Source organism: Osmerus mordax, chromosome 10 (assembly GCF_038355195.1).
Source record: "Osmerus mordax isolate fOsmMor3 chromosome 10, fOsmMor3.pri, whole genome shotgun sequence".
In the NCBI taxonomy this organism is placed as follows: Eukaryota; Metazoa; Chordata; class Actinopteri; order Osmeriformes; family Osmeridae; genus Osmerus; species Osmerus mordax.
This window is the reverse complement of record NC_090059.1, coordinates 10,877,488-10,893,759: the sequence shown is the minus strand read 5'-3', so window position 1 is coordinate 10,893,759 and position 16,272 is coordinate 10,877,488. Positions and strand designations below refer to the sequence as shown.

The following is a 16,272-nucleotide window of genomic DNA, read 5'->3' as shown; positions in this document are numbered from 1 at the left end:
ACCAGCTCCCTGAAGATGCTGCGGATACTGTGTGTGCGCCATGCTGTACTAGAGTGTTTATTTAGTTAATTATTTAGTGTTAATTAAGTTGGAATCCTTGGCCGTTAAGCCAGAACAGAAGCATCTGCTGCAGGGGGAGGGGAACGTCCGTCTATCTCCCGATACACACACACTCGTACGCACACACACATCACCCACACACATCACACAGACAAGTACGCTTCGTCCGACAGACATGCAGGCATATGCATCACACATAGACAGACAAGCAGGCACACGCACACATTCATCCTCTCTTTCTTTCTCTCTTTCTCTATCTCTCTCCCTGTCTATCTCTCGCTCTCTCTCTCTCTCTCCCTCTCTCTATCAGCATCTTATAGTGTTTAATCACCATGGCAGACACCAGTCATTTTGGGAGACAGAGATAGAGACAGAACACAGGATGTATAAATCTTGGTGCGTTCTGGGTAATGAAGTCTCCAGGAGTCCCGTGAGGCATGGGAGCATGCCCAGAGTGGCAGAGGCAGCTGGCCTCGCCCACATTAAAGGCCTATTCCGCTGTTTCAACACCCATTAAAGAGGCGTGAAAATGGGAGGCAAGCGTCTACACCCCCCTTTACACCTCCCCACTGTGTACTCCCGGTCCCTCCTCTGAGAATGTTTTGTGGGGTGTGTGTGCATGTGTGTTTGTTTGTGTGTGCTCGTGAATGCAACATAACAGATAATAAACACTTTATTATGTTGAGGTCACTGGAGAGCTCCACCTCAACCTGACCCTGTATTTTACACACACACACACACACACACACACACACATACACAAACACACACACACACAGCCTCTAATACATAAACTCAGACATATTCCAAATTGTCTCAAACCCCACAGCTTTAATCACCCACAATTAAATCTGAATCTGCCCAGTAAGTGTATGGTTTGTGTGTGTTTCTGTGTTCTTTGTGTGAGTGTGTTTGTGAATGTGTGAGTGTATCTGTCTGCTTGTGTGTGTGTGTGTGTATGTGTGTGTATGAATGTGAGTGTGTGTGTGCATGATTGTGTGTCTGGATGGGTGGGTGTGTGTGTGTGTCAGCCAAAGTGCACCTCTACGGTTACAGTTATCCTCACTGGGTTGCCTGACGATAGCTTCTCTGTGTAAATATTAGCAAAGTGAAGCGATGTGCCCCAGCCATAAAGACCCATGGAATATTAACTATTGATAGAGAAAGTCTCTTATCATTGTCCTTTCATTTCACAACTCTGTACCTGCTCTCTTGCTCTCTCTCTCTCTCTCTTTCTTATGGCCCATATTCTGCCTTTTCTTACCAATCTTCCTTTTTCTTCCTCTCCTCAATTATTTGACTCTGTCTGTCTGGTTCTCTCTCTCTCTGTCTACCCCCCCCCCCCCCCCTCTTTCATTTGAATGTTTTTCTTGCACCGAGCAACTTTTAATCATTCCTGCATTTTTGTTCCTCTTTATTAGTTTTTCTCCCCAGAGATGTGAGTAAGAGACAGAGACGGAGTGTGCTGGGGTTGTGTGTATTAATGTTTCATATCCCTGGCTCGTGGAGGGGGGAGAGATAATGATTATTTCATGTTGTCGTCGTCTCTGTGCCGTGAGGTGGGAGGTAATTGGCCAACGTTCCTGTCATCGCCATCCCCCGTCAAGGTTGGTCCTAGGAAAATGAATTGATGGCACACGGGCGGGCTGACATACACATGCAGTACACACACACACATATACACAGATGGGAAACACACACACACTCACACACATGCAGGAAAACCCTCACACCTTCAGAGAGGACATTGATCAGGCAAGTTTTACACCGTGGCTCATACAGTATCTCACACACACATATACTTTTCTGTAGCTACTCATTTGTCTCCCGATTTCTCTACCCATATATAGTACACACAAACACAGACAAGAATCACTTATTTACTTATTAATCGTGACTGCATCAAGTGCTAGGCTGTAGGTGTGTATCGACGGCATCCGCACGTGGACACACACAGATACAGGTCTTTGTTTGAGGCTGCAAGCTTCTCTCTCGGTGTTAGTGGTTAAACAGATAAGGCTGAAGAGCCTCCCTGCAAAACTACACCGGAGGGAAAGAAAGACGAGAGGAAGAGAAAGAGAGAGAGAGAGTTAGAGAGAGAGAGAGAGAGAGAGAGAGAGAGAGAGAGAGAGAGAGAGAGAGAGAGAGAGAGAGAGAGAGAGAGAAAGAGAGAGAGAGAGAGAGAGAGAGAGAGAGAGAGAGAGTTAGAGAGAGAAAGAGAGAGAGAGATAGTGAGAGAGAACAAGACAATGAAAGAGAGAGAGAGATTGCGGGAGGGAACGAGAGACAAAAAGACTCGATGGGATACAGAGGAATAGAGCGAAAGAAGGAGAGGAGAGAGAAAGCACAACTCTCCTCTCTGTTTGTCTGTCACCTGAGGCCGTGAGCGAAGCTTTGAGCATCAGCTTTAATTATGCAACAGCAATCAACCAGGTAAGAGACCTGCTACCTCTGCCTTTCATGTCCTCACTGCTGTCACAGAGAGAGAGGGAGGGAGGAGGGAAGAGGGAGGGAGGAGAAGAAGAAGGAGGGAGGAGAGGAGAGGAGTCAACGAGGGAATGGGTGAGGCGTGTGGACACAGAAAATTAGAGAGGGAGCTACAGCGGTAGACAAATAAGGAGAGAGAGAGAGTAAAGAAAGCAAGAGAAAGAGAGGGAAATGGTATGATGTAGAATAAAAGAGGTTAACCACTCGTGACATCCTCTCTCTGCCAGTGAACACACGCATACGCACACGCACACACTGGACTGACAAGCAGCATTGATGTGGTCAGGCTGCGGACAGAAGCGCTCCCTGCTTGCTGACACAGCCACCACTGACCCTTCATCGATCGGCCGGAGAGAAGAGCGAGAAAGGGAGAGAGACGGCAACACAGCAGGAGGAAAAGGGTGTAAGAGAGAAACAGCTGAGCAAATAAGAGAGAGAGAGAGAGAGAGAGAGAGAGAGAGAGAGAGAGAGAGAGAGAGAGAGAGAGAGAGCGTGTGCGTGAAGGAAAAGAAAGGAAGGAAGAGGGACAGCTGGAGAAGTACAGAGAAAGGCCGAGAGACGGATGGAAAGAAAAAAAGAAGCTGCCGGGCTAGAAAGAGTGAGAGAGGAAGGAGAGAAGATCCGGAGCTCTCCCACTGTTTTAATCTGCTAGACCACGGGGCGTGTGGAGTGGGCGGGGCCTGCCAGAGACACATCGATTCTACATTAATATGACTAAAACAGCCAGGCTGGACTTTCTGTGGTTCACCATCAATCACTGTAGCAGAGCGCCACGCAGACTCCGCCCTGGACAGGACCTGAGTCTGCCACTGGGCGTGGTCTGCAGAGCACTGGAGACGTGCAACACACACCTGCTACAGCACACACACACAAACACACCCACACACACACACCACACGCACACAGAAACACACGCATGCACAGTTCAGAATGCGTCATGTTCTAACAGAACTTTTACACGCTTTCCTCCCATCTGTCTTCATCTCGCTCTCTCCACCTCTACCGGCTCTTTCTCCATCACTCTCGCCCTTCTCATGCAGTTAGTGTGTACAGTGTCCATCCATGGGCCATGTAAGCCCACACCCCAACCCCCCCTGCCCAGCCTGCAGGCTACACGGTGAGACTCCCTGCCCAGCTCTCCACTCCCCTTGGGACAATCCAGGGGTCCAAGCAAGGTTCGATATTAAATATATAATAAACCCTGATGAGAATTACCACCAGAAGGATATATGTTTGAAGACGCGGAGCTAGAACGAGGTACATTTCCCATGAAATATTAATGCTTCTCTTCGCCCTCAGACTGGTTATTTAGTAGGCCTCCTATGCTAATAAATAGCGCAAGGCTGCCGCCGGCGTGCTCGCTGACTACTCGAAGCGCGATGGGGGAATTAAAAATGTATGTTGCTTGTGGCCCTCACATGTAGACGCTCGCCTGTGCCAGCCGGGCGACAGACGAGGCTGCCGGGCTCCTCCGAGCTCCCCTGGGTTCGGAGCGGCGAGCGGACGCGGCGAGCTGCAGGTGCGCAGGCGCGGGGTGACCCGGTCACGCGCCACCGACTGGATGACAGGTGCCTGATCAGACCGGGGCTGACGCGTTGCTTCTGAGGAGTCACCAAACAGATCTGGTCGGTTGACGACTTCGACTAGCAGGGGTGTGTAGTCTCGGTTCTCCTCCTCTCTACACCAGCATCCCCGCACTCTCTCACCGGGCTCACACACTCACCAGTCTCCCTTAAGCAGGGTTTTAATTATGTAGATGTATTGAATTCATGTTTTCACCAGAGAAACAACTTGAGTGCGTGTGTGTATGCCTGTGCATGTGCATGTAAAGATACTTTGTTCGAATCGTAGAATCGTTTGACCATTGTTACAGTAAGTAGCCGTGAAACAACATACTATTTTGTCAGACGAACCTGAGAAACAGCAGTCAATGCTGCCCCCCTGTGGGGACGGTCTGTTACTGCAGCCTCTGACAGCTGGGTCTCCTCGGCCAGAGGTGGGATGAGGGGATGAAGGGATCAAGAGATGGAGAGGATACCACTCCACATGATGAGAAGCACTCGCACACACACGCACACACACACACACACACACACAGCGCCTCCTCAGACAGAGAAGCAGTAGAGGAGGGTGGAAGGTAATGGTGTGAGTGGCCAGTGAGGAGGGGGCAGAGAGCCCCGCTGAGTGATGTGGTCAATACAGCAGCAGGACTGGAGAGTGCTGATGCTGTTTTCAGACATTTTACCCTCCTTCTCTCCCTTACTCCATCCCTCCCTCGCTTTACTCATCTCTCCCTTTTCTCTCTCTTTCTGTCTCTGTCTGCGTCTGTCTCTCTCTCTCTCTCCCTCCCTCCCCCTCCCATCACGACTGTCTTCCTCTCTTCTCTGTGTTTCTGCTGTGCTGGGGAGTTTCCAGGCTGCTTCCGCTGATTACACCAACACACTAATCTATCCTCATGGCTTATTTATACCCCCCCCCCTTCCCCCCACAACCCCTCCACCCCAGGGGTAAAAGCTTTCTAAATCACATTACATTTCTTCATCAAGGAAAGAGAGAGAAAAAGAGGGAGGAGGGAAGGAGAGAAGAGACTATCAGTGTCACTTTTTACCCCCCCCCCCCTCCCCCCTCTCCTCCCATCTAAGTTGTATTTGACTCTCATATTTGCTAGTGGGGTATTGGCAGGCGGCCAAAAGGGGTGTGGGGGGGGGAGCGGGTTGGGGGGTAGAGAGGCCTGGGAGGGGGGTTGTGCTGACAGTCCGAGGCGGGGGGCTGGGGTGGTGGGGCGGTGAATCTGGTGTTAGAGCCAGCACTAAGAGATACATTTAGCAGTTTGCGCTGAACAGCTAAAACAGTCACTGATGAATCTGCCTTTTCATCTGTCAGGGTTGAAAGGAGCACAAGCAGGCCTCCAGCTTCCTCTTCCATCCTACCCCATCCCTCCCCCCTTCCATCCCGCTGTCCATGCACTCAGTGTCTTTATCCTTTCATCTCTTCTCCCCCCTGCATCCTAGAATCTCTCCAACCCCCCCCCCCATTCCTCCACCTCTCATCCCCCCCATCCAACCACCCCTGAAGCAGGTCACCCAGTACCCTGCTGGACTCGTGCTGGAGAGAGAACTACCACATTCTGCCACCTGAGGGCAGCAGAGGACAGGGGGAGGCACAGCACTGAACAGAACTGCAGTGTGTGGTGGTGTTATCCTGTGTGGATTTGTCTGTGTGTTTTACCAAGACAGGCATAACATTTGCTGTCTCTGTCTGCGAGTAACTGGGCTTGAGTTTGAATTCTGGTCAAGGACGCTCCTAAAGCAACATGAAATAGCTGTGCACATTCCTTTGTGTGTGCTTGGCAGGTGCTCACTTTGAGAACACAGCCAGAGGAAACAGAGACACACCCCTCACACCAGCGCATGTAGACACACGCACACACACACACACACACAGCAGATAGACTCACCAACACATGCACACACACCCATAGCTTCTTGTATTCCTTTAATGAATGAATGCTCCATTTAAAGAGTCAACATCACGTTCACGTATCTCAGTGCTTACATGTTGTCTGAGCAGCTCTCTCAGACAGGGCTGCTGGCAGAATGTGTCCGACTGGGGGCTGGAGAAGGCATGTCCTGTCATCTGGTCAGACTGTTTCTGGACTTGAGAAAGTGTTTCCTGTTGGAGCCCAATCCCAACCCAGCTCCTCCACCCTCTCTAGTCCTCTTCTGTCCCCCCTGGCTCAGCCTGAGAGGGCAGGATATAAGGAGTTTGGAGGAGAGGCTTAGAGGGCAGGATATAAGGAGTTTGGAGGTGAGGCTTAGAGGGCAGGATATAAGGAGTTTGGAGGTGAGGCTTAGAGGGCAGGATATAAGGAGTTTGGAGGAGAGGCTTAGAGGGCAGGATATAAGGAGTTTGGAGGTGAGGCTTAGAGGACAGGATATAAGGAGTTTGGAGGAGAGGCTTAGAGGGCAGGATATAAGGAGTTTGGAGGTGAGGCTTAGAGGGCAGGATATAAGGAGTTTGGAGGAGAGGCTTAGAGGGCAGGATATAAGGAGTTTGGAGGTGAGGCTTAGAGGGCAGGATATAAGGAGTTTGGAGGTGAGGCTTAGAGGGCAGGATATAAGGAGTTTGGAGATGAGGCTTAGAGGACAGGATATAAGGAGTTTGGAGGTGAGGCTTAGAGGACAGGATATAAGGAGTTTGGAGGAGAGGCTTAGAGGGCAGGATATAAGGAGTTTGGAGATGAGGCTTAGAGGGCAGGATATAAGGAGTTTGGAGGAGAGGCTTGGAGGGCAGGATATAAGGAGTTTGGAGGAGAGGCTTAGAGGGCAGGATATAAGGAGTTTGGAGGTGAGGCTTAGAGGGCAGGATATAAGGAGTTTGGAGGAGAGGCTTAGAGGGCAGGATATAAGGAGTTTGGAGGTGAGGCTTAGAGGCAAGGTTGAGAGTTTGGCCCTTCTCTGTCACACTTTGCAAGGCAGGATCCAGCCAGTAGTCTGGGGATAGGCAGGGATATTTTGATTGGAACTGAGTCCGGGGTTAAATATTTGGTTTGGAAAAGGGCCCGGGCCCAGACCGATCCTTGGCCTTGGAGACCAACTAGCGTTCTGGAACTGGCTAATCTGATTGGCTGTTGTCAAAAGGTTCTAGGAAACAAATGGTTTGATTGTCTGTCATCAACTCACACAGCCACAGGAAGCTAAGATGGATTTTCCATGGCAGAGCTGCATCGCAATCGACTATCTGTTTACTCACTAAAATAGCTTGTTACTCGTACTTTACAAGTCTTTTCTATTTTTTATTTGATCTTCAGAATGTTTCTTACTGTGACGGAATGAAGTGCACTGTGGTATAGTAATTGCACCAAGCCTATCTAATTTGTTTTCACAAAACTGACAAAGGCATGATATAACTGTATATACCTCTTCAACTTTTTATTCTTCCCCTAGTGTCTGTAGAGCACCAAGAAAAGTTCAAGATTTTAATTAAAGCACCATGTTTTACAAATGTTCATTTGATTGAAATATCCTTGACATTAGATTTGATCTCATACTTTATAGTTCTCTTAGTTCACACTTTGTGTAAAAGAAATATTTATGATATGTATTGTTCGGTATATTCACCAACAAAACACTTTTTTGTGAAATTGACGTTGGTTGTCCAGTTTATAAAAAGTCAGTTAGTCATTTTAGTAGCAGCTATGTTGTGATGTAATGCAGCTTAATATTGCCATTTTACAAAGACTGTACAGCATACGTATATAGGTGGTGATATTACAATACACATCAAGGTACCTCGTTTGTCTTAGAGACAAACATTAATCAGGTCTCAATAACATATGTATGTACAGTACACTATATTATCTCCTGAAATTAGATTAATTAAAATTCTTGCTGTTTCCAAAAACCTTGTCCTAAGGTTCTTAGAAGTTACTGGCCAAATATTGACCTTAGCCCTGAAGGAATGTCAAGACTACAGGATTTTAGACTGAGGTTAAATGGTCACCTCCCTGTCTGAACACAGTGACACCAGGAAGACAGCAGCCATCTGGAATGGACCGACCTCAAAACTGTCATCAATATCTGGGACGAGCAATAGATTGCAATCCCAGAATATGATTGAGCTTGGTTTGCTTTACAGCACAAGAAAAAAACAGTCATTACCCTTTTATCAATGTATAAATCCATGTCATTCAGGGATTTCCAAATGAAACTCACAATATCTCTCCTCTAACACGCGATCTCTCCTCTAACACGTGATCTCTCCTGTAACATGTATGTCACACAGGAAACATGTACTATATGTTACTTGGCCTCAAATGGATAATGTGGCCTGCATGACCTGGAAACCAAGACATGCGATCTAGATATAATTTAAACACTGTGCATCCTCCACATGTCACACACACACAACCCCCCTACACCTCGCTCTTGGGCTTGATTAGATGTCCGTTGAAAGTGATGTAGGTATCAAAATCATCGCTGAAGATGGCGTTCTCCCTCTCTCCTTTGTAGAGTCGGATCCACACCTGGTCCTGAGGCTCCAGATGCAGCATGAGGCTCTGGCTCTGCATGATGGACCTGTCGCTGGGCTGGGCGTACAGGATCACCACCTCCCGCTCGTTGTGCATCACGTGCAGGTAGGTCTCCTTCTGGTTCCAGGTGTGCACGTTCAGGCTGAAGTAGTAGATGCCAGGGATGTAGCAGTAGAACTTGCCTGGAAGGGAGCAAAGCAGGGGAGAAGGTCCGGGGTGAACTCCTCTGTCAGAGGTCTTGGTGGAGGAGGCGTGACCTGACTCTAGGGGGTATGGGTCATCTAATGCAAGTTTTATAACGCCATCATCTTATAGAAGATGGTTTTGGATCCGATTGGAATGTTTCAAAAACATTCAAATCAACAATCAATTCCCATCGATTCAATTCAATACATAGAATTATAAATGATTCCCTTCAATTCCCTGATACAATAACACAAAGAAGTAACAGCGGTCCCCAGACCCCACGGCCAGCTGACCTGTGAACATGTTGAAGTGTCCGTACAGGTTGACCAGCTCCGTGTCGAACACCAGAGTCTGGTAGTAGTCGTTGGAGTGGACGGCCTTCTTGCGGCCCACAGAGAAGGCAGCGTAGTAGACCTTGCAGGACTCCCCGGAGGCCCCTATGGACCCCTTGGTCCCCTTGAGGCCATTGGGGCCTTGCACTCCCATCTGGCCCATCTTCCCTGATTTACCATAGGGGCCACGTTCCCCTGAGTCCCCTTTCTCACCTGGAACAGAAAACAGACATAGAAAAACATTATCAGATTATTCAAATGGGTTCTGACTCTTTGAGTAAACTTTTGAGTGAGCTTCATAATGTTTAGGAAAAACGTTTTAGATGAATAGCTAGACAATGACTAGACAGTTGTCGTGTTTCTGATCTGACTGCAGTCACCAGTGGATGTCTTATTTCCCTAATAGGGAGAGGGACAGGGAGAGAGACAGAAAGTGAAAAATAGAGAGAGAGACAGACAGAAAGAGAGAAAGAGACACAGAGAGACAGAGACACAGAGACAGACAAAAGAGAGAGAGAGATAGAGTGGTTTGGACTCCCCCACTCAGCTATGACTGGTATGTGTGTCGTGGAGGTGTTACAGCTCTACACTAAGAGCAGTCCTCTCCTCAACACAAGTTAAACCCACAATCCATGACAGATGTTCCCTCCTCACCACTGACCCAGTCCCTGTCCTGCTGCAGCAGCTGTTCTTCCTCTGTGGTTGTCTCCGGTGCCACAAAGCCAGCACTCTTTCCCCTCCTCTCTCCCCGAGGAGCACTGATAGGCTGGGAGAGTCTCCAACCCTTACCACAATCCCTGCCTGAGGTTTAGCCCTGTGTGAGTGTGTGTGTGTGAGTGTGTGTGAGTGTGCCTGTGTGTGGTGTGTGTGTGCTTGCAAGTATATGTGTGCCTGCATGCATACATGTGTGTGTGTGTGTGTGTGTGTGTGTGTGTGTGTGTGTGTGTGTGTGTGTGTGTGTGTGTGTGTGTGTGTGTGTGTGTGTGTGTGTGTGCGTGAGTGTGCCTACCTTTGAGGATGGTGATGTTGATCTGAGGCACCACCTGGTACTGAGGGTAGTGTGGCGGGACATGAGTGTTGGCATACTGAGGTTGGGGCTCCTCTCCCGTGTCACAACACCGACGACACTCCCCCCTCCTCACCTCCCTGTGGAGGGAACACACGTGTTTCATTTGATTAAAACTCAAGCCAACTTAGTGACTGAAATTGATTGACTTCATGTGGAGCTTCCATGTGTTTAGGTTTAGGGATGTAGGATATATGATACCCAGCATCCCGGTGGTGTTCCCTGGGGTCTGTCCTAGCATGATACTGGTCCCCAAGATCTTGTCCCCTGTCCCGTTGCCGGTCCTGGTCTTTGTCCTTGTCGTGGGGGGTCCGGTAAGATTGTGCTGGAACCACCTCCAGGAGCAGTAGAGCCCACAGACACATAGCTGGGCAAGACTGACGGCACACCCAGCGCATCTGCAAGACAAGACAGCACTCACAAGACAGAAACCCACTCCACTTCCTGTCTTCTTCCAGTTAGCTCTGAAGGAAGTGGGTGAGTGGAATCTGTTTGAAAATTATTTCCCTCTAAACTAGTAACTGAGTAGGCAAAGTATTGAGTTTTGAGATGTACCCTAAGCGAGGAACCCATCCTGACTTGATCAAGACACAGCCACAGAAAGATCAGCCAACATTCAAGCCAGTCACTGGGAACAATACATCAAATAAGATTAGGCCCTCTGTAAACACATCAAATGACCATAATCAGATCAGTGTAGACCCTTTGGCTCCTCTGCCTTGCTGAAAATTACCTCTTTCCCTACAATGATTACAACGTTGAAGTCTAAAATGTAGGCTCCCCAAAACAGTGTGTTTGTTGAATGGTGTCTGTGAGTGAAACATCAAACATCTACATTTGATTCTTCCTTTTGTTTTCTGGCTAGGGGGGATCTGAACTTTTAATTCAAAACTGAATGAAAAAATTATATTCAACTGTAAAACACTTCTCTCGTCTTCTCTACTCTATTCTACTAAACTCAACCATACTCCCCCTGTTCTATTCCTTGTGAACTTGGTCACATGTCTCAAGATGACCTGAGGTGGAGGGCTTAGTGTGTTTTCCAACGCCCAAATGCCAACAATAGATCCCTGGTTTCAGATAAACTCAACCATGATTGCTTCAGTCACTGCACCCCTCCAATTAGCTTAAAAACTTCCTTTCAAATCAGCCATACAGGAAGTATTTTGCGTTTATCAAAGAGCTGTCCTATAGGTCTGTCTGTTTAACAAATCCAATCAAAGAAAATGTATATCCTGACCTGTCCAATCAGAGTCAGATTATATCCTGATCTGTCCAATCAAAGACCAGTATATCATTATTAACCCACATATAAAGTATTTACCTAATTGCCTTTTCAGCTCTAATGAAACAATAACATTCCTCTGTACTTAAGTGACTTTGCTGGTCCTGTTGTCTTTATGTCTCTCTCCCCCTCTCCCTCTCTCTCTGCCCTTAACCCCACTCTCCCTCCCTCCCTCCTTGTATCGGAGTAATAGCTAGCATCTTACTGGTCATTAACCTGGGGTCCTTTGATTGGTTCACTTTTTCTTCTCAGTGACGTTCTGCTCCACAAAACCATTTTCCAAAACAAAGCTGGCTGCTTTCCGCTACTTTTAGGCCCCCACTTAAGGAGGAGACACAGACCATTGTCAGCAGATTACATGCTTTTGAAGTTCAACAACAGCTGGCTGGCTAAAAAAGAGCCTAATGTAGCGTAGAGCAGAGGGTCTGTGTTGTGATGAACTGTTATGACCAGAGGACCTCACAGGACAGACCGGAGAGAGGAGGGTGTGTGGGGGTGGGGGGGGGTGGAACAGCAGAGCAGAGAGGAGGGGGGTTTGTGGAACAGCAGAGCTGAAGCAGAGAAAGAGGATTTATGAATCAAGGGCGTTTCAGGTTAACCAAGCTGAAATATTATTGATACAGAGGAGGAGAAACTCTGGAGTCAGGTTAGGCCAAGCAAGCAGTGGAACAAACCAGTGAAACCAGGCGAAAGGGGTATTTGTACATGTCTGTATATGTGTGTGTGTGAAACTATTCTCCTTCAGACCATGTAGTATCTGGTTAAGTTCAAAGGCTTGTGGCCCTACACTGTGATCTCTGATGTGGCTAATCTGGTGTGTTTGTTATGGTCCCCTCCGACCTTTCTCTCTCACTCTCTCACTCTCTCACTCTCTCACTCTCTCACTCTCGATATCTCTCGATATCGCTCTCTCACTCTGTAATCCAGATATGGAAGCAGAAAGAGGGGAGGTCGGTGAATACATAACTTCAAAAATGCCCCCTGTTCAAACAACAAAGACCTAGACCGTTCTCCATACTAGGAACTATCTAGTCTAATCTCTGGAATGATCAAAGACTTGTTTGATCGCAGCCAGTGATCAGCTTACCCCATCCATTACCCCATCCGTTTGTTGGTGATTATGCAAAGGCTCATTAGCTGTGCAAGGTGTGTGTGCTTCTGAAATTGCGGACACTGTAGGATGTTTATACAGGGTGTGTTGTGTCTTCCGTATGTTTATTTATAGATTTGCCCTGCCTCACTTGATAACATAGCACATCATTTACAGTGAAAACAGCATTACTCACACACACATACATACAGACACACTGAAGTCAATCTCCTCTTCCCCAGTCTTCCTCATGTTTACAATCCCACATCTGATATCTGCCTAACGGCCCTCTCCTCTTCCTGCCCAGCCTGGGACCAAAGGTTTGTTTACGCTACAGTAGAACACACATGCACACATTCATACACATGAACTCTGGCTTCATCCCTCTCATTTTGTCTTTCACACACGCAAGCTGATGGAAACGCGCACGCACACAAAAACAACATACATATAGGTTGGTTAACAGCACAGAAGCACGTCATTCCTCGAAACATTGAGTTTAGGAAAGGAGACTACTGTCCGCTTGTGAAGCTGATCTGACAGTAAACTTGTTGCGCAACTCTGAGAGTGTAGTATGGCTTCCTGTTCTCTAGAGAACACGATGTGTGCGTGCGTGAGTATGTGTGTGTTTGCAAAGAGCCCATGATCCATGGGTTTTTCACGTCCGGTCAGGCTCCTGAGTAGGGGTATCAGATGCCTGGTCAGACTTACAGGGATCACGGTCCACACTGAGAGCTTGACCCTGCCTGCCTGCCTGCCTGCCTGCCTGCCTGCCTGCCTGCCTGTCTGTCTGTCTGTCTGTCTGTCTGCCTGTCTGCCTGCCTGCCTGCCTGTCTGCCTGGCTGCCTGTCTGTCTGTCTGTCTGCCTGTCTGTCTGCCTGTCTGCCTGCCTGCCTGCCTGCCTGCCTGCCTGCCTGTCTGCCTGTCTGCCTGTCTGCCTGTCTGTCTGTCTGTCTGTCTGCCTGTCTGCACCTGCCTGCCTGTCTGCCTGTCTGCCTGTATCCTAGTCACAGAATCACAGGACTGTTAAATCTGATGTCATTCAGCCAGCATGTCAGATCTTGCCCATATAGCTGTAGTGAGAATGCAGACTTGTGTGTACTGAATGTACACAGATGTGTGTATGTACATGTATACTGTATATGTGTAAGTGCAAACGTGTGTGCATCTGTGTGTGTATGTGTGTGTGTGTGTGTGTGTGTGTGTCTGCCTGTGTGTGCGTGACCATTGTGGCTCCTAAACTGCACTAAGCCCCTCCGTAAAACAGTGCCAGGTGCAGCAATGTCCAATTCCCTGCACACCTCGGTGTCCTGCCCCCATTCAGATGGCCCAGTTCACGCTCCACAGTCCCCTTACTGGGATGTGTGTGTGTGCATTTGTGTGTGTGTGTGGTTACTGGGTCTGTGGGTCACTAGGATCTGCTCTGGACCAATCATCTGTCATGGTCGCTGTCAAGAAGTCTGGACAGACTTTGCTGATGCTTTGTTACATCAATGTATGAAAAGCAAAAACACACATGCACACACTCCCACAAAACTGCCCCTCCTCTAACGCAAATATAGACCAGCGATACAAAAGGCAGTCTTAAGGTATAGAGGTTAGGAGAACAACAATCCTGCAGGTGTGTGTATGTGTGTGTGTGTGTGTGTGTGTGTGTGTGCTCTATGACATGCACCAGTAGCAACAAGTTTGTTTATGTGAAACCAACTGATAATGACCAGGACACAAACCTCCACAGCTTGGCCAAACCCAATGAGATGGGTCATTGCCTGTAAAAAAAGTGTTTTTACAAATATGTCAGCATTGTTTGCGGGTCATGGTTGGTGTGTGCGGAGCTGTAAGGTGACAGAACAACGGCCCCTCCCCTGCCCCCTTCAGGGCCTATAGGCTGCCACGGCTGTCTGACTTGAGCAGACATGCTTTAATTACATTGGTCCAATAACAAGTCAATCAATCTGTCTGTGAGAGTACAAAATGTGTTGACTTTGGGGTGTAGACAAACACACACACACACACACACTCCATCACTGGTGTGAGGCAGAACAATTAGAGTGATACCTACTTACATGACAGACTCACACAACAGAATGCAGCACAAGATAATGTTTGTTCACACTAACAGAGAAAGATATAGGAACACAACAGTGTGTTATGTAAGGTTGCTCTCTTTCTCTCTGTCTCAGTTTCTCTCTCTCTCTTTCTCTCTTCAGGATATGAGCCTGTTCAGTTTCAGCTGGGTTTTGTGATGGCATGCTTAAAGAATTCTCCTCCCAGAACCCTCTAGTGCTCCTCAGACAATCACAAATCATTCACAAGTACTGTTTCCACAAAGGTTCTTGCTATCAAAATGTCATATTTTTCAGTTTCTCGCTTTCTCGTACACACACACACACAAACACCCACACATCCAATTGAGTCTTTCAGGAACTGGGTTAGGTATATCTGTCATCTCTGAAAAACAGTGTTTATCTGCAGCTCATAGAAAGACAACAGACAATAGGAATTGATGATGTGTCACACGCTCAAGGTCACTGGAGAAACTGTTTACTGAAGAGAACAATTAGTCCATGATAACATCCTTCCCTTCACAGTTTTACAAATTCCCTGTCTCTGCACACTGTCCTGATCACAGCCCCTGTCTCTGTACACTATCCTGATCACAGCCCCTGTCTCTGTGCACTGTCCTAATCACAGCCCCTGTCTCTGTGCACTGTCCTGATCACAGCCCCTGTCTCTGTGCACTGTCCTGATCACAGCCCCTGTCTCTGTGCACTGTCCTAATCACAGCCCCTGTCTCTGTGCACTGTCCTGATCACAGCCCCTGTCTCTGTGCACTGTCCTGATCACAGCCCCTGTCTCTGTGCACTGTCCTGATCACAGCCCCTGTCTCTGTGCACTGTCCTGATCACAGCCCCTGTCTCTGTACACTGTCCTGATCACAGCCCCTGTCTCTGTGCACTGTCCTGATCACAGCCCCTGTCTCTGTGCACTGTCCTGATCACAGCCCCTGTCTCTGTGCACTGTCCTGATCACAGCCCCTGTCTCTGTGCACTGTCCTGATCACAGCCCCTGTCTCTGTGCACTGTCCTGATCACAGCCCCTGTCTCTGTGCACTGTCCTGATCACAGCCCCTGTCTCTGTGCTGAGTGTGCATCTGTGGACACCAGACACAGATCCAAACACAGGGCATTCCGCTTGTAACATCTGGGAATGGTTTATAGTGGTGCTGCGGAAGCTATGTGTGTGTGTGTGTGTGTGTGTGTGCGTGTGTGTGTGTGTGTGTGCGTGTGTGTGCGTGTGTGTGTGTGTTCGTGCGTATATACTAGCTGGCTTAATGGAGAAGTTGTGCTGACTGACAACTGAACAGTTACAGAAGCCGGCAACCCCAACTGATTCAACAGGGTATGAAATTAACAGGAGCAGAAATAAACAAATCCACACAAACACTACTGTAGCAGAATCAAAACACCTGGAGCTCAACATAGGAAGACACTTACCTCTGCACTTCAAGGTTTCCAATCTGTCTTCAGGCTTACCTACTGTCTAACAGGCTTTCCTAAGGTATAAAATATAACTTAATTTGGCTAGTCAGAGTCCAGATTGATCCCTGTTCAGACCTGATTTAACCTCGGTTGTTTTCCCCTGCTGTCAGCCCCTGTGTGCCATCCTGCTCCTTCGGCTATCCACACACTGAACACACCAAACACACTGAGTACTGCCTGCAGGGATACCCAG

General features: G+C 48.1%; 1 protein-coding gene across 1 annotated transcript; it reads right to left on the bottom strand.

Annotated features, from left to right (window-relative positions):
* Positions 1-6,899: 6,899 nt before the first annotated feature.
* Positions 6,900-16,272, bottom strand: c1qtnf1 (C1q and TNF related 1). The gene is made up of 6 exons (XM_067245419.1): positions 16,035-16,272; positions 10,364-10,560; positions 10,106-10,242; positions 9,058-9,309; positions 8,426-8,760; positions 6,900-7,606 (listed from the first exon to the last, which is right to left on the bottom strand). The coding sequence occupies exons 2-5, from the start codon at positions 10,558-10,560 to the stop codon at positions 8,462-8,464; spliced, it is 885 nt and encodes a 294-aa protein (XP_067101520.1). The 5' UTR covers positions 16,035-16,272; the 3' UTR covers positions 6,900-7,606; positions 8,426-8,461.